The 19453-nt window shown below is 42.0% G+C and overlaps 1 protein-coding gene across 8 annotated transcripts in view; it reads right to left on the bottom strand.

The window, feature by feature from the left end:
- LOC143212665 (glutamate receptor ionotropic, kainate 2) overlaps nucleotides 1–19453 on the bottom strand; it is a 179446-nt gene that overhangs the window by 7895 nt on the left and 152098 nt on the right. For 7 of the 8 annotated variants that reach the window (XM_076431649.1, XM_076431650.1, XM_076431653.1 and 4 more), the window contains 4 exons: nucleotides 11046–11243; nucleotides 8895–9120; nucleotides 6772–6936; nucleotides 201–301 (listed from right to left, as the gene is read on the bottom strand). In XM_076431649.1, the coding sequence (XP_076287764.1) occupies nucleotides 201–301; nucleotides 6772–6936; nucleotides 8895–9120; nucleotides 11046–11243 (690 nt within the window). Of the gene's footprint in view, nucleotides 1–200; nucleotides 302–6771; nucleotides 6937–8894; nucleotides 9121–11045; nucleotides 11244–18070; nucleotides 18209–19151; nucleotides 19332–19453 lie in introns of all 8 variants that reach the window. The other variant, XM_076431656.1, reaches the window with a different exon arrangement.

Genomic DNA, 19453 nt, shown 5'->3' with positions numbered 1-19453 from the left:
AAATTGACCCAGAATTGTTCATAAATATCTACGTTGAAACAGCGGATTTAATGAAGTTTGGTCTTCCATTTAACTAGGTAAATTAAACACCGATTAAACACTAATTTGAACGGACTTAGGCGTTCGTTCAACGGACAGGTTGCAGCGCGAAGCACGAAATCGCACGCAATTATCTCCCTGAGAGCGCTCAGCTCGCTTACCCTCTCCGATTGGACGTTCTTTTTGGAGTTCCAGCAGAACTCGAGGATCGCCACGAGGATCGCGAGCGCCAGCCCGCAAAGCAGCACAACAAAGACACCACCTGGAATGAGAAAACCGGAAGCTCGTTATTTTACCGCCGCCGGGTGTCTCCGTTTCTTTTCTGACGTCGCCTCTCGGCCTCTCGCACGCCGAGGAGTTAATGTACCTGCCACCGAGAACTGTTCCCCTGAATCTGTTCATCCAACGCCCTCTTCTGCCTTCTTTTTTTCCCACTACCCCTTTTCACCCTTCCATCTATTTGTCTATTTATCTCTCCATCTGTTTAGCTCCCCACCACCACCATACTGTCGTTATTTACGCTTACCTCGTCGATCGACGAACCATTGTTTCGCTTCGATTCTTCGAGTTTCTTACCTTCACCCCCCACCGTAAGAGTTCCTCTTCTTGCCCCTGGAACTTCCAGAGGTAAGAAAATCGACGGATGTGAAGGAGGTATAGAAACTTTTATCGGGAGTTAAGAGATCGCGCAACGGAAGGGAAAGGGCCTCGGGCTCTGCTAGAAAGTTACCGAGAAGATTCGCAGCTGGAGAATGTACATGTGATAAGGGGATGCTTGAGGAATTTATCGATTATTGTCGCTGCGATTAACGGAACATTTTTCATTGATACATCCCGAGCTGGAAAGGGTGCGATTTTATACCTTCCTATATCCATCTTAAAGTGCACTCCTTTCCCTCCAATTTAAGACATGGAACGTCCAAAAATTTCTAGGGCAACGTATTTTAAAATTTATTCAAAAATTCCTCCGAACATCGAGTCGATTTTGTGTGTGAGCTAAATTCCGGATTTTATCAATTCTGCAAAATAATTTCGCGTTCATTTTTCTATCTCTATGTGCCAATCTTAAAGTACACTCTTCACTCTTTAATTTGAGACCTAGATCGTCCCAAAATTCCTACAGGATCACGTCCTAAAATTAATGCAAAGATCTCTCTCAAAATCGAGTCATCTTCGCAAAACTTTGTTGCTCGGTTTTTTCAATTTTCTGGATTAATCTGCGAGCATCTCCTGAAATCTCCGCTACCTTATCTTAAACTGCACTCTTTCCCCTTTAAGTCGACATGTGGAACGTCCCAAAGTTCCCACGGGAATAGATTCTAAAATTGCCTCTAAGCTGCCTCTCGGAAGTCGATTTTGTCTGAGCGCGGAGGGTCGGATTTTACAAATCCTTGTAGAAGATTTTAAGATGTGTTCGCGTGGGAATTTTTGGGCGCTCGAGGTCTCAAATTAAAGGGGAAAGATTGCACTTTATGATAGGTGCACAGCAGTATTACGCGAGGTACGGAGATCGCGTTGAAAGATTGACAAAGCGACTGAATTCGAGCTTGAAAAATTCAACGGATTCAGTCTTATTTTCAGCGGGAATAATTTCCATGTCGAACACAGCCAGTGGGACATCCTGTTTGACTTTCTAATTACAAAGACCTGGCTCGACGAGGCTCGCCGGCTAAAACACATTGCCTTTTGTCGTCGTGCCGCGAAATTAGTTAGACCGCGGTTCAAGGAAATAGACGGACGTTCATACGGGAAACTTTAGACCTTCCGGCGAAACGCGTAGGATGTCCTTTAAATCACAACGTCAGCGCAGTTATGCAAATCTCGACGGTGAAATGAGCCCGGTCCCGGACTCACCTGACGAAGGGCCGAGCTCCACTTAGCATACAGATGAAGTTACACCATCGACATCGGTGAAATTATTTTAAACTGCACCGACTTCCTGATGACGGATGCTCTTTGGTCCTTTTATGGTGCTGTGCCATTTAACGAGCTGCGCCGTGGTGATCATTTTACAATTATCGCGATCCAGCTGCTCTCAGCTGCTCCGATGAACCCCCGCGATTTTTCTCAAATGTTGTCATTCATTCTTTCATCCACAATTCTGCTAGAAATCTATGGGCACCGCGTGATATGGACCGTTCATTTTGAAAGTGGTGTAAGTCCAATTTTTGTTGCTTCGATGCTCTTTAGGGTTTGTCGCTTTGAAAACCGGTTTTTAGAAGAAAATTATGCAATTCGAAAACCGGGTTTTCAGTAAAAAAAAACCGGTTTTAAATTTATACATAACACTTATATATCTTCTAGTAAATTTCTTCCATTAGCTACAAAAACTGACATTATAAAGTTATCCGGTCAGATATTATCAAGATTATATAAAGATTATTTTACAGAAGATGACTGCAGTGTTTTGAAATATTTATGATGCACAGGAGGTATATAAGGTAATAACTGCTCCATATCCTTATATTTTTCGTAGGTGATAGGTCTGGCATCGTTATACAAAGGCGCCAGGGCGATTCTTTTGGCGTATTCGACATTTAGTGATAAATCTAACGTCCTAGATTCTGTGTCCTCTATCGATGTTTTATATAAAATAGTATACGGTACACTTTTGCAAAACCTCATCCAACATCTTTTCAGCCAGGTTACCTTTTCTCCGTTAGTATTTTTTCTTACCCTTTTTCGAATTATGTTTTGTAGATTTTTCGTCGGAACGAAATTCTCTCGTAATTAAAATCTAGAATAAATTTATTATTTTGTCTACGTAAATCTCTGTGGTTTGGTAACCACGTGATCCAATTTCTTTTGTTGGCCAATTTTAAATTGAACAAAGCATTGGCATTTTTAAAGATATTAAATATTAAGTAGTTATAAATAGAAAGCTTACCCTAAATTAATCACAAATTGTGTGATATCTCATTTTTAAAAAAGATGGACTTACACCACTTTCAAAATAAACGGTCCATATCTGGATGAACACATTTTAAATTCGCCTAGAATGTTCCTCTTAAAGATTTTATTAAAAATACAATTTATTTTATTAAAGTTCACGCTCATTCCTCTAACATAAAGAAAAATCCTAGACTAATGGTCACGTCCACTCTAGCCGTGGCTCTGACTTTTAGACTGCCGACGTCATTAAATCGCTTAGGTATCCGGCACGGTCGAAAGTCAGCAGCCTGATCAAAAGTTTTCGGTGCACACACGCAGCGTTCCCTTCTCGATTTGATGCGAGCAAATGCGAGTTCTGTTTTCACTGTTCGCGGAGCGATATCGACAAAGTTCCTACCCCGTGTATAGGCTCGGCGTTTCGTAAACTTTTTCAACTTCTGCATGCACACGTTGCACGATACATTCAACTGTACCACGCTCTTTTCCCTCTCTCTCTCTCTCTCTCTCTCTCTCTCTCTCTCTCTCTCTCTCTCTCTCTCTCTCGCATCGAGCTAACTTCGTGTTTACTTGGAGCCTGGAGTATTCGATTTTTTCGTTCCTTTTGTACCCCGGTTCTCCCATCTCGCAATGTTGCATCTCAATTTAACTCCGCAGCACTTATTTTCGTAGCGGAGCACGCCGCGCGCCGGTGAAACGTTTTTCAGTCGATTTCAGCGCACCGGGTTTATATTAAAAATTTGTGGCCACCACCATGCGAGTTACTTCTTCACTTCCGCTACGATGCCAGACGCGTTTCAAGTGGGAAATGCGATTCTTAGATCCGGTTTCAGGATGCATCATTCTGTTAGGGTAGCGCGCGTGAGAGGAATTCGAGTCAATTTTAGAATGTCTTCCCGTAGAAATTTTGGGATGTTCATGGTCTCAAATTAAAAGGGGAAGGGTGCACTTTAAGACAGGTACATAGAGATTTAAAAAGAAATTCCAAATTATTTTGCAGAATTGATAAAATCCGAGACTGAGTTCAGACAAATCGACTCGATGTTAGGAAGAATTTTTTAATAAATTTTAGAACGTGCTCCCATAGGAATTTTGGCACGTTCTAGGTCTCAAATTAAAGGGGAAAGAGTAGGAATTTTTCACAATTAATGTTGGGATGTGTTCCCATATGAATTTTCGAACGTCCGGGGTCTCAAATTAAAAGAGTGCACTTCAAGATGGGCACACAGAAAATAAAAGATATATACGATATTACATTGCAGCGCTGCAAGTTCCACGGGGACTCGTGATATTATCATGAGACAAGGCGTCTCGAAATTGAATGAAACGCAAGAAAATTGCCGGACGAAATTCATGAGGCGCCTCCGGGTTTGCGGGTAGAAAGAAACCGAGTTCAATTTATTCGTCGACTTCCGAGCTCGGAGGGGTCTCGGTTCGCAGCCCCCCTGGCAAATAGAGGACGCGGGTCCCCCTAGAAAAGCGATTAGCGGGAGGCTGAAATTTCCGCGTTCGTCCTTCTGCTTGTCTCGACGAGTACATTCCTACCAAAGTGGGCACTCACCAAAGTTACAGACCGGCCGAGTGAGCGCGCTAGAGAAAGAAAAGAAGAAGGAGGGGGTGGAAGAATCCCGCCGAGAATGGATTCTGTCTGGGAGAGAATCGTAGAAGTGGTAGACAGCAGGGAAGCTGGAAAAAGGACTTGTTGTGTCTCCCATGAAATCTGGGGGAGGTGGCTCTCCCAAGAAAAATTTCGCGCCGAAGAACTTTCACGCGAGATTTCCCCGCGGCTGAAAGCCCGTTTTCTCTCTGGCCGCCTCTGAATACTCTTTCAGGCGACACTTATTGTGTCAAACGTCGCCCGTAATGAACTGGATTCTCCGTAACGAACCCGGAATACATTACTTATTCTTTTTCCCCGGCTTCGAAGTCTTCGAAGTTTGTTTTCGAACCTCCTACCTGGCGATTGTTGCTGTCAACTTGCTTGTAGAAACTGCTTTCTGTCGGTCTCATTAGCGGGATTCTTCGAGGACGATTTTCTATCGATAGATCGAGGGTAAACTTTACTTTATCGGACTCAAAATTTCTGCCTTTCACCTATAAATTATGAGGTATGTAATCCAGTAGATTCGTACCCGGGGAATCTGCAAATCGAAGTTTCGAGCCTTTAGAATCAATGGTTCAGGAGTTATGCTTGCTTAAAATTGAGCAATCTGCAGTGTTTTTGACAGGTAAGGGCGCCGCCATATTGGTTTGTAGTGACGACCGCGAGCCCCGACCTAATCACCAACCAGCTCATTAATTATTCTGCTCGGTAAGCGGCGCGCGTCCGTCACTACAAACCAATATGGCGGCGCCCTTGCGTGTCAAAAACATTGAAAAATGCAGAACTTTAAGCAAGCATAACTCCTGAACCATTGATCCTACAGGATCGAAACTTCGACCTGCAAACGTCCTGGGTACAAATCTACTGGATTACATACCAAATACATCATATAATTTATAAGAGAAAAGCACAAATTTTGAGTCCGGCAAAGTAAGGAGCTGTCCAGATCGATACTGCCAGGTCTTCAATGTTGAGTTAAGTCTGACGTGCTGAAGACTTTATTTTTTTCCGAGCCTCCTGTGGTCGGTTTGTTTGTTTAGAAAGCACATATTGTGGGGGATGGTCCGAGGAATCTCGACTAGTGTTTTTTAAAAATGGAAATGGAACATGGGAACACTGTTAATAGTTATTATATTTAATGAGACATGCTGATTTTCTGGGGAAGGATCCGAGAAGCCGACTTGTATCTTTTAAAAATGGAAATGGAACATGGGAACACTGTTAATAATTATTTCATTAGATATGCTGAATTTGTGGGGGATGATCCGAGGAACCAACTGGTATTTTTTTTAAATATCGGATTGGAACATAGGAACACTACTAGCATTTATTTAATCAGACATGCACTTCATAATCATTATGTCCTGACTATCCAGGCATTACGAGGTAACTATTATTTTCCTGTTAACAATTTCGACGACGCAGACCCAAAGTGAATTCCCCCCGGCCCCATTAAGGGCATCCGCCCTTTACGAACTAACTGTCATCGTAACTCTAGAGTGTTTAGACACAGAATTATTGTTTCGTATGTCGGAATGCAAATGAACTAATTAGAAACTGCGAATATTCCTGGAATATTCTCATCTCAAACATAATTTTTTCACTGCGGCTAATGTTTGAAACATTTATTCAATATTAATATAAATTTACTTAATTCTACTTGCAGCTATAAAAACGCCAACTGGATTCCAGAAAACTTCCCTCTACTAATTACTAGCATGCTCCACGTCTTCCGACAATTTTTCTCCGGGGTACGCTCGCGATCTAATTACAATTAATACAGGAGCCATACGTACTTCATTAACGAGAAGTAAACGTTACGGGACCCTGCACAGCGGGCCGCGTTTTTCCCGTAATTATTCATAATTAAATCAAAGCTTCCGCGCTACTACTACGCGATAATTGTCAGCGCGTTTAACACTTATTTCAAAGTGATATGCTCGCGCGAGACCGTGGCTGCTAATTAAAACTTCCGGCGTCTTTTGAAACATCATCGCGGCACGTTTTATTTTTCTTCGTTCCTCCGGCAGCACCGCGAGTTCGGAAAAATAAACGAAGATTCGCTGGTACTTTCTATCAAGCAAAACCGCTGATAAGTGGAAATAAAAAATTCACCGCGTTCCGACGCGACGCCAGATAAAACACACCGGAGCTCCTCATTTTTCTCCCTGGGATTCACAATTTTTTTGTCCTCTCTCTCTCTCTCTCGCACTGTAAAAAATTTAATTTCGTTTGCTCACCGATATTTTCGACCCCCAGCGCGTTCGCCTTGCTCTCTTTACTCTTCTCGTCCCTGTTGCACACGTCCCCGGTGTTCTTCCACCACTTGTCGTACAGGATCTGTATAACACCCTTCTCCTGCAGCTCCAGGATCGCCAACGATATTTTATCCCGCCACGGAGATCCTGCAAGCAAAATCACCTCGTTACCGCGATTAGGCTTCGCCGGATTAGCCGTTCACTTTCGCTTTCGCTCGGAGAACCGAAAACAAACAACGTTGGAAAACGGACGATTTTGCCTGGCGAAGGGGTTCTATGGGATTTTTCAATATGTTTTTGCATTTCTTTTTTAATTAGAGTGACTTTATCTTATAGTGCGATTCTCCAGCTTTGAATTTAGCCGTCAAACGTGAAAAAATTCCTACGGGAACATATTTAAAAAGTGACTCCAAAATCAATGAAGAATCGAGTCGATATTGTCCGAGTCGAGGGTCGGATAATATGGACTATGTAAAATAATCTCGTATTTATTTTTTATTTTCTGTATGCCTATCTTGAAGTGCACTCTTTCCCCTTTAATTTGACACCTAGGAAGTTAAAAAATTCCTACGAGAACATATTTGAAAATTTATTCAAATATTCCTCCTAAAATCGAGTCGATTTTATCTCAGCTCAATTCCGGATTTTATCAATTCTGACAAATAATTTCTTATTCACTATTAAATCTCTATGTGCCCATCTGAAAGTACACTCTTTCCCCTTCAATTTGACCACTCTAACGTTAAGAAATTCCTACCGGAATGCATTCTAAAATTTACTTCAAGATGCCCCCCAGAATGATTCCCCAGATTTATTCAATTATTTCAATTTCAATTATTGCAAAATAATTTCGTGCAACATTTTCAAACATCCTGTACATTCGAAAAATACATTAAATTCTCGTCTGCACGCTGTTAATACTTTCACTTCTGTAATTCCCTTTCCACAAACGCGTTATTCGGGACTGTCCGATTTGATTATGCAGATTTGCGAGCACATTTTCCAATAATTTTATTGCACGTCGGCTCCATAAACACGGCTCTAATATTTCCCGTGGTACAGTAAACACCACACCTCTTTATGCCACACGGAGAAATAATAGTTTGCACCGACATGACAAACACGAAATCATGATAACGGGAGAATACTGTTTACGTTCCCGGCGTACAGGATGAGTCGAGTCCAACAAACCATTGTTTAGAAAAAGCACAGTAAATTTTGCATAAACGTGAGAAATAATTTCCAGTGCCATTCTCCACACTGCATTTTACAAGAACATAGTAGACAAATGAAATTGAGTGTTTCAAAATGATTGTATCAATTGCTCCGAATATTTCTGCAGTCTAGTGCACGTTTCAATTCGTAGTAAAAATCAATTAAATCGAGCAAGAAAATATTGTAGAAAATGGAGTGTTTAAAAAATGCTGTATCAATTGCTCCAAATATTTCTGCAGTCTAGTGCACATATTGACTTGCCTTACAAAAATCAATGAAATAATTAAAATGAATAAAAACAGCTTCAATCCAAGCAAGAAAAAATTGTAAGAAATAGAGCGTTTAAAAATTTATGTCTCAATTGCTGCAAATATTTCTACAGCCTGCTATAAACTTTCTATAAACTTCCGAAAAGGACATACCTCCGATTTTTTTTTTATACTCTGGATTCTTACGTATTTTGACGTGCTGATTACGAATATGATAGTGAAAATTGGCGCAAATTTCATTTTCATAGCAGAAACCACGAAAAATTTTTCCATTTATTTCCGTACGTAATGGTAATGTTGAAAAATACTTCAAATAAAAGTTGTAGGTCTCATCGAAATACACATTCTATGTTGTATTGTTCGGCGGTATGTCCTTTTCGGAAGTACACCCAAAAAAAATCAATGAAATAAGACAGAATAAAAAAATAGCTTGAATCAGTGTTGCAGAAAGGAAGGACGTGTCCGAAATGTTTGTAAAAATGGTGCAGCATCGGGAATCCTTCAGGCACAAACCAGCCTGATGGTCGTGCAGGTGGAGCAGGACTATCTCTTCGAATATTGTGGTAGTTGGATCGCAAAGGCGGTACGTGCTGGCGCGGTTCGATTGTTTTCCGATATTACCTTTCGGGGTGGCAATCCCGTAGCCTTTGCTGTCCAACAGGCCGCCGATTTGCGTGAGATTGCAATCCCGTTGTACCGCATAATCGAGCATGGTGGATTCCATCAGGAAGGCGTAGTCTCCTTCCAGGACCCTCTTCACCCCGTCCTCGTAGCTCTTCACGAACACCGAGGGCGACTTCGATTCCATGAACCTCCACATCTTCTGATAAATCCCGATCTTCGAATCCTATTAAACATAAAAGAAGACCAGATCTCCTGACTGACAGCCTCCGACATGATTGCCACGGGGATCCGACCTATTAAAAATATAAAATCGCTTCGCCTCCCCTCCCTCGTTTATACGACGTTTATTCGACAGGGAACAAAATAACTGCCGAACGTGCGAACTCTCTCGCTCATCGCGGAGAGTGCTTTCGAAATATTGTATCTCTCGAAAAAAAATCCGGTCGGCGTGAATTTCGTTTTTCCTTTTTTTACTATACCGACGCGTTTTCATTCTCGCCCCCCGATTATTCCGCAATTGCGTTCCCGATTCTTTTTCTCTTTTTTAGTTTCTGCTCGCGGGAACGTTTTATCGGTCGCTACTCCTCCGGAGTGTATTGGAAGCGTATCCCTTTCTGATATAGCTTTTGTTTCACGCTGGAGGTCTGCCCGTGACGTCACCAGATGCTTACTGTCGCGCGCGGTTTCCATCGCTTCGTGTGCACCGGGTTTAAGTGTTCTGGTTGAATACGATTTTTCGGAATTTTCTGCCGGGAAACTGCTGGACTTTTCGCGTCTAGATTTTTTTTACACGTATACAGTGGTACTTCAGGTACATGCAGGAATTTTTTCAATGGGAAATAATAAAAGTTGCACACATTGTATATTTTCTTATAAAGACGTGTTTTGAGGGGTTGCCTGGTTTCAAGTACCAGTCTGTTTGCTAAATTTCGGAATTTTTGCTGGGAGAACTATTGGACCTTTCAAATTAGGATTTGGCAGACATATTTACAGGTACTTGGAGCACACGTGTCATTTTTTTCATGTAAAAATAAGAAAAATTGCATGAGTTACATACATTTGTTTATGTGCAGAGTGTACTCTCAACTACCTATAACTAAATCAATTTTAGGAATTCAAACAAATCCTTTTGCACACACGTTCAACGACCTTAAATTGAAAGGAAACGTAACAAATTCATTTTTGGAAAGTTGAGAACTAGGATACTCCCTTAAGAGTCCTCGGTGAGGAACCCCTCGGAAATTTAACGACCGTGCGAAATTGAACGAAAACGTGCCGCGGATGCGCGAAAATTTCAGCGTGCGCGTCCGACGGGATGATTAGTCAAATTAGTCGCGAGGACGATTACAATCGGTAAGTATAATTCGCATATTCACACGTTCACGAAAATCGTGGGGGACGAGCGAAAACGGGAAAAAACCGTTCGGCGGAAAACTATCGACAAGTGGGTGAAAACTGTTGTCGACGCTTCGAATGTTCTAATTGATGTTTTCCAGCGAAAATGTAAAAGTTCGAAATGTTTATTGTGCTTTCGGAATTTCAGTAAGTTACGAGGATTCGCTCTTCAACGTTCTGGATCGTTCATTTCCGGTCTGTTTTGCTCGAAATTCAACTACAGCGGATTGGAAAACTGTTCCAGCTAGAACATTAAACGATGCGAAAAATGCATTTAATGTTTCGAAGTAATGATAAAAAAAAATCCTCTTTTATTCTGAATTCGAAATGAAAATTACGCAGAAAGTATGGAAATTAAATAGAAGGAACAAACAATGCAAAAATGTATTTATTGCTTCGAAGTAACGATAAAAAAAATCCTCTTTTATTCTGAATTCGAAATGAAAATTACGCAGAAAGTATGGAAATTAAATAGAAGGAACAAACAATGCAAAAATGTATTTAATGTTTCGAGGTAATGATAAAAAAGAATCAACTGAAGTTATTAAAAAGTTTTCCGAGTTCAAAGAAAGAAATGCTGATCGATCAGGAGTAGATTGAGAAGTATGGGAAAGAAGATAACTGTGAAATGATTTTAATAAATCCAGTTTTACAAGAGTTAAAAAATTGTTTTTATTTTTAAATTGGAAGTGTTCAGCTCTATATTAGATAATAATGTTGAACTTTTTACGAGTCGCATAACGTGGTACTCACCCTGAAGAAGGTCATGGTGCTGCCCCCCTCCAAAGTGCCATAAGAGATCTCGGTCTGCTCGGCTAGATCGGCGGCGTTCTCGATCGGCGTGATCATTCTCTCGACGGTGAGGAACGCGGCTAAATTCGCCGTGTACGAGGAGATGATGATCAACGTGAAGAACCACCAGATCCCGCCCACAATTCTTGTGCTAGTCGCCTGACAATGACGATCGATATTATTCTTTAGTTACTCTGAGAAAACCGTGGCGAAGGCAATTCCTTTTTCGAGCATGTTCCATAAATTCTGCCTCGAGTTGCTGGCGAATAACTCTTTTCTTTTATTGTGCCTTTGGGCCGAGTGAAGGATCGAAACAGCCCAAACAACAGGTGGATACTTGGCAACGCTGTGGCCTCGGGCTCTGGGACAATGAATGATTTAACAGCGTTCCCTCTGCCTCTTTGCTCTTCGTTACTCTTTGTTAACTATTCGGTTCCAGTAGAATTGGTACGCACGTAGCCAGACACAAAAGTGAGCGTCCACCGATATTTTATTCAATTATAAGTAGACAGCGTAGACAATTATATTATTAATAACTAGACAATTTTATTTTATTATAAGTACCAGATTTTCTGCATTTTAGTTCCATACAATGTTATTTTTATAAAGTTATATTTATATGTAGTTCATTTATAATTCGATACAGTGAATACGTCGGAAGAATTTAAAACCACTGTTATATTATTATATTTTCCGAACTATTAAAAATATTAAGAAAGAAAACAAATTTCCATTTCACTCCAGTTGGTTGCAAATCTGTCCAATCTAAAGGGGTGGAATCATACCCTGAATAATTCCAAAAAATTTTTAACGAGTTGTATGGTATTATTGTGGCTATCAAACTGTGTAAAAACATTTGTTGCAATTAAAAACGATCCTGAATCGACTAAATGGCTGCTCTTTCCTTTACCGGACTCAAAATTTGTGCCTTTCTCCTATAAATTATGATGTATTTGGTATGTAATTCAGTAGATTTGTGCCCGGGGCGGTTGTAGGTCGAAGTTTCGATACTGTAGGATCAATGGTTCAGGAGTTATGCTTGCTTAAAGTTGTGCATTTTTCAATGTTTTTGACAAGTAAGGGCGCCGCCATATTGGTTTGGTTCACGAGATTACTGTGTGCCCGTGCTGCCATCTAGCGGTTCTGCTTGTTCAGCGGGTCGCGATCGTCACTACAAACAAATATGACAGCGCCCTTAGCTATCAAAGACACTGAAAAATGCACAACTTTAAGCAACCGTAACTCCTGTACCATTGATCCTACATGATCGAAACTTCGATCTGCAGCCGCCCCGGGTAAAAATCTACTGGATTACATACCAAATACATCATAATTTATAGGAGAAAGGCACAAATTTTGAGTCCGGTATAGTAAAGTTTACCCGACTAAATAATTGACTGCGCGGAATAATCGTCATTCCGAGTGGATGTTTTAATAATAAATCATTTCAAGGGGAATGTTCGTGTTTGACGGGAATGGAGAGCCAGGTGGAAGTTTCTAGGGCATTCCTAAGCCACCGAACAGTCATCACGGTGTTCATAAAGCACTCATCTTCCTCGCAAATGTCTTTTCAGACTCGCATCTCCGAGCCGGAAGCCCATAAAGAGCTCCGCGACGATCAATCGAAACCACGTAGGTGGAGCATCGAGGCCGAAGACGATTTAAGAGCCCCGAGCACCCAGCTGAAGCAACATTCCAAGATCGAAGAATGCAATATGCGGTCTCATTTATGCACCGTGGGACCGCTAATGGCATATTTCGTGCCATTAGCGCCGGATCGACCCGAGAAACGGTTGCCCTCGAAGTCACGTTGCGGAATAACTTCTCTTTTGTGTCTGTCTACTCGTACCTGACACTCTCCGACTAATTTTTACTCGGCTCTGTAAGTTAAAGTCTCATCTCGTTTAATTTTCAATTCATAATTTCAGAGAAAACGGGTTCTGAAAGTCTGCAACTTTGCCGATTTTCTGTGCTTTTATAAAAATAGTGAAACAGTTATTATTTACACAGTATCATTCTTTGGACTCTGTAGAACAAGATACAGTAAAGTCGCGTTTACTGTCGGACAGCCTGTGTTCTGCATGGACAGTGATCGCATACCGACATCATTTTTTTATGACTGCGTCTACCGCGTCAACCGAAGAAAAGGACAGCATGACAGTGTAGTGGGTAGGCACTAGACAGTGATCGCGCATCCGATCGCGGACAGTAAACACGACTTTACTGTAGTATTCTTTGAAATTTTCTTATTCACTCGCGAATGTATTTAAATATTGTCTAAAACGAGAAAGAAAATATGTAGTCTCATTCAAAATATTGGAAAGAATGTTCGTAGGCGTTTTCGAATTAAGAATCGAAGATGAAATTAAGGTATTTATTCATATGTATGTATATTCAAGAACGCGAGAAGTTACCTCGAAAATGGCAAAAAGTAATAGAACGGAATGGAAAATATGTTACTGAATAAATATTTGAATTTCAGATTTCGATTTGAATTCACAAACGCTATGAACTTTTGTAGTCTCTAAATTTAATAAAGTGGAGTCACTAAAAAGTTATTAAAAAATATCGACGTTCGCTCCATTTTATTTATACTGCTTCGAATTCATTTCCAGCACATATTTCGACTCGGAATTAAAAGTATGATAAAAAATTAATTGACGTGAATTCGTTCCTGTGAATCGTTGAACAGTACGAATGTATGAACGCAGTCGTAAAAGGAATTGCACGTGGTGCGGCGACTTATGTTTATCGTTATCATCGGAATACCTTTCAAGCACAAGAACTTTTTTTGTTAGCCTTTTCCAAGATGAACGATAATTCGCCACTTGCGGTTTTGTGGCTGCGGACTTTCAAGGGAAATTTTCGTTATTACGCGGCCCTTAGAGCTGAAAGGTTCGTAATTGCTCGCATATCCGTTCGTCTGAGCTTTCAACGCGTAGCCCTGGGATTCTCATGAACGCGACGCTCTCGCAGAGAGAGGCAATGACAACCCCACATGGACACACATACCACCAGAGCCGGCTAGCACCGTATGCAGTACAGGTGTTCCCTTATCGCGAAAATCGTGTTCATCTATCGATCATCCTCTGCTAATTACGCTATACAACTATCTACTAGCTGCTAAACGAGAATTTCCAAGCCCATCAACTCCTGCTTCATACCCTTTCATTCACACGATCTACCAAAAACTGGTCCATTCAATGGGAAAACACTGCCAAGAAAAATCAAAGCTCGAAATTTTGATCAATCACGAAATCTGCGCTTCCCCGAATTTTTCCGGGGTTTCCATTTAGCCGGAGTTTGCAATTAAAGAATTCCACTAAATTTCCTAAGTCGGGGTAACGTTTTCGAAAAATTTTACAGTTACAATTCATTTCTTACGGTCGGAGTTAGCAATTAAAAAATGCCAAAAAATTTCCTAATTGGTCAGATTTAATATCGGAGCACTGTCAGTTATTCTTAAAAAATGGCACTTTACCAAAAAAAAGATCAATTCAACAGAAAACACTGCTAAGAAAAATCAAAGCTTAGAATTTTAATTAATTATGAGCTCTGTACCTCCTCGAATTCTTCCGGATTTTTCATTATCCGGAGTATGTAATTAAAAAATTCTACAAAATCCCCTAGGAGGTCTGTTTTCATGTCAGAAAATAGTCAGATATTTTCCAGGATGCTTTAATTGCAATTAAGTGAAATTTATTTTTCTAGAGAGGCGGAGTTTTTTTCAGGATATCAGGTTCCAGTGAGATTAATCGAGCAGGTTGCTATTAGGCAGAGCAAATGTTCGTAGCTGCTGTGGACATCAGGATTTTCTTTCTCTGAGAATGAAGCTAGCAATGGTTCACATGAATTGTGCTACATTCGTGGCGTAGCCGAGTTGAGCGGGTCACGTGAGTGATCACAGGAAACTGGTGGGTACCGTGCTCGATGAGTTACGATAGAAACTGTACGGGGTAAATGGCTCAGGGAGAAGTAATCAGCGAGCTAATCGACTGATTCTTTTCTCCGTTCTCGCGAAGGCGTTCTCGGAATTGAATGTTCCCTGCTCACGCGAAACCGTGGGTTCCCCGCTCTTTCTGGCCGGGGCTGTCGAATGCTAACGATCGTTCAATCAACGAGGATTTCTGCGCGATTCTTACTTATCAGTTCATTTTATTCACGGTAAATAGACCGTCACGTTTTATTCAGTCGGACCCCAACGGATAAATCAATTGGCTTCTGCAGACCCAGGACACGTCGCGATAACATTTTTTAGTTTATTTGTTCACTGTCAATCACAGAATTTTTCAGCTTCAAAACGTGACTCGATCTTTATGGTTCTTAAAATGGGAATTATTTTTGTTCAGCTGGACGTGGAAAAGCATTTTTACCACGCTTATATTAGCTTGCCGTGTCGTTGTTGCATGGAAATAGAGGCCACGAGCAATGGAGGCCCATGCAACCTGTGCAAGAAGCTTCGTTTTTAATCGCACCAGCACGAATGATAAATCCGATCGATTCAGACGAGCTCCCGGCCAGGAAGAAGCAGGAAATGAATCCTGTGAACAGCGGTTTTTATGCGCCATTGTCGCCCCTCGTCCATTCTTATCAGTCAAGGGAGCAGCAACGTGTGAAATCGGCGCATCGTCTATGGGAGGGCTACAAAGCATGACGCAAAGCGACGTGTTTCGTTTTATCGACCGCCCGGTCGACCCTATATATATTTATCACTGTGTTCGAACGACTATCGTGAGATTTTACGGGGAGGGGGCGTGTTTAAAGAACAGATTTCCCATGCATTTCAAGGAGACTTTTATGGGAAAATCGTTCACTGTGAAAGTCCTGATACGACAAACGAAACGCGACAAGATCGAGATCAACAGAAAATATAAGGTGCTTGGCTGCTATGTGCATGCAGGGGTGACATGCGTTCTCTCGAAGCGTTGCGGTTCGCTAATGAAAAGAATCTCTTCAAAATAATCCGGTAACGCGGAAAGCTGTACTATAGTTTTCTAAACAACTACATTCGAACGATGAACATCCGACTTTGACGTTGCTCGACATCACCGTGGGAACGCCACGATGTACTCATAAGGTGCTTGAAATCGTTTCCTCGGGTTAGGCGCATTTCGGGAACGGCGAAGCTTGTTGGATGTCGCTTGTACTTCACTTACGTTGTATCAGAATTGATGAATTTTTCGGAAATTGCAAGCATTTATATGGAGGACGCGAGTACCTAACACACACACACACACACTTTCACAAGAAATTCCTACATTCTTCGAACAATAATTTCGCAGATGTTCACTGGGGCGAGGAGAACGTCCGAGGAACATCCAGGGGTACATCTGACGTTCCACGTCAGGGATGTCCTGCAAGCATTTATGTGGAGCACACAAGTACCTAACTTTCCCAAGAAATTCCTCATTCTTCGAACAATGATTTCGCAGATTTTCACTGGGGCGAAGAGAACGTCCAAGGAACATCCACGGGTACATCCGACGTTCCACGTCAGGGATGTCACTATCATTTTACGAAAACCTAACTTTCTCAAGAAATTCCTAAATTCTTCGAACAATAATTTCACTGGGGCGAGGAGAACATCCGAGGAACATCCAGGGGTACATCCGACGTTCCACGTCAGGAATGACCTTACGATGATTAAAAGCAGAAAAAGTTCGGCTGGAAAACACGGACAGGAAAGAACCGAACGGGGCCGGAAACGAGAAAACGCCGGCCTCGAAAGCAAGGAAAAGAGAAGAACGTGCTCCTCGTCGGCAAAACGGGCAAAGAGACGCTGTTGTCCTCGTAATTGTTGGGCGAATAAAGCGAAAGCAGGTTTTTCGTGGCTCCGAGAGAGAGAGAGAGGGAAAGCTCCGTCGGTCTGAGCACGCAGCTTCACCGGTGTATCCAAGGACTTCCACACGTACCGGCTTTACAACGGCTGCGAAATTGCGCGAGCTCGTTTTAAACGGACACCTTTACGGCGAATAATGTTGTTGCGAGGAACGGGTTACTTTGAAGCTCGAGGGCCGGGTTTTTGTCGCTTGCAGCTACCACTGCTCGTTTTATTTCGGGAATCGTGGGAATTACGCTGGAGCCTCTTCAGCGTACCTCGGAACATTTATCTCGGAATGTACCGGAGGATTGAACGGGGTTGAACGAGGCTGATCGGATTCAGACAAGATTGAACAAGACTGATTACATTCGAACAAGATTTAACAAGATTGATCAGATTTCAACAAGACCGGTCACATTCGAACAAAGTTTAACAAGACTAGTCACATTCCACCAAGGTTGTACCAAACTGGTCACATTCCAAAATGATTGAACAAGACTGGTCACACGGTAACAATATTGAACAAGTCTCGTCACATTCCAACAAGGAGGAACAAGACTGGTCACATTCTAGCATGATTGAACGAGACTGGTCACATTGTAACAATATTGAACAAGTCTCGTCACATTCCAACAAGTTTGAACAAGACTGGTCACATTCCAGCAAGATTGAACCAGATTGTTCACATTCCTTCAAGATTGAACAAAACTGGTCACATTCCTACAAGATTGGACAAAATTGATCAAGACTGATCACATTTCAACAAGATGGAACAAGATTGAACATGATCGTTCACATTCCAACAAGATGGAGCAAGATTGAACAAGACTGTTCACATTCCAACAAGATGGAACAAGGTTGAACAAAACTGGTCACATTCCTACAAGATTGGTCAAGCTTGATCAAGACTGATCAAATTCCAACAAGATGGAACAAGGTTGAACAAAACTGGACAAACTCTAACCAGATTGGACAAGGTTGAACAAGGCTGATGACATTCGAACAAGATTGAACATTGTTGAACAATATTGATCGGGTTCTGATAAGATTGAATAACATTGATAATATTCGAACAAGACTCAACAAGCTTTTCCGTCCACGCGTATTGCGGCAGAGTGTACAATGTTTTTTTCCCGTGCGCCGGGCTCTGTGGTGACATGTTTACCTTGGGGTTTAGGTCGCTGCCCTGTTGCATGAGAGTGCCGACCATAAACCAGAAGCTGTTGGCCAGGGTGAACTCGTTCACGGTTCTCAGCAGGGGAATGTCGTCGCTGTCGGGATCCAAGGCGCTCACGTGACCACCCTGATCGCATCGTGACCCCCGCCAAGTGGTGCGAAATTTCAAGGACAATTACACACACAGTCTATTCTCGGCCCCCTTGTACATTCTGCGCCACGCCCGCCGGGAGCCGTGAGAGCAATTACCCTAGATTCCTCAAAACCGGAGACATTCTGTATGCCAATGCGGGTTGCAACGAATCCGTGTAACGATGCTACAGCATGATAACCTCAGATGACTCCGGAAGTTGCCACTTAATTCGGCCCCGGGGACAAACGGTCGTGTTTACCGAGCAATTTCTTAACAAATGCAAGAACGCTGTGCGGAACATTTAACAGTACGCTTTTGTTTTTATTTATTTTTTGGTGGCGCTGGCCTTGGTGTGTTCGTGACGCTTTGCTGATTAAAATGATACCCAACACGGTACCATTTCAGTTATATGAAATGTATAGTGTAATACGCGATATAGCGGAGCCTCGATTATCCGAACAACTTATTAGCTAGCTACAGTGTTAGCGATTCGGGATACTGTACAAGATAGTACTTTGTACTATTTTATCGTCTACAGAAAAGAAAATTTAGTTAAGAAAGAATTTCGACATTCGCGACTTGATTCGGATAATAGAAGTTTTCTTAAATCGTGTACTGCAAGAGTAAATCTGAACCGAAGGGTATCGTGTTTGGACACATTCTCTTCAGCTGAATGTCAGGAATGTAATGACACGATTTCCGTAAAAAAATAATTCCGAGAAACAAAGTTATTGCATTAAATCAGTCTGATTTTTTAAATTTCACATGAAAAACGTGTGCATCTGTCAACCAGAGTCGGATCAGAAGTGACGAACGGGGGAGGGGATTCGCTCAAGTCCACCGTAAACTCATGTTTCACACGGCTCCCTCGATGGCATAGTTTTCACGCAGATCGAATTACACGGTCAGCTAGCAGCACCACATGACGGGAGCCTACCTGTAGGGGGCATTTGCAGCTGGGACAAGCCCTGGGCTCTCCCCACTCGTAAGGGGAGAACCTCGCCACTATCCAAATCGTCAAGGAGACCATCACGTAAGCGCCCAGCATGGACATCCAGATCTCCACAGCGAGGGGATTCATGAATGAGAACAGCCTCGATGGCATTCGACCGGAAACCTGAAGCAGTTACACGTAGTCCCGCGTTACAGACCTCTCCATCTACAATCGAACTGGGAAATCGAACTGGTCGAGCCGATTTCCAGCATTCCGTTATTTGTGCGTTCACTGAAACGACCTAT

Source organism: Lasioglossum baleicum, chromosome 10 (assembly GCF_051020765.1).
Source record: "Lasioglossum baleicum chromosome 10, iyLasBale1, whole genome shotgun sequence".
In the NCBI taxonomy this organism is placed as follows: domain Eukaryota; kingdom Metazoa; phylum Arthropoda; class Insecta; order Hymenoptera; family Halictidae; genus Lasioglossum; species Lasioglossum baleicum.
This window is presented reverse-complemented; position numbering and strand designations above follow the sequence as displayed.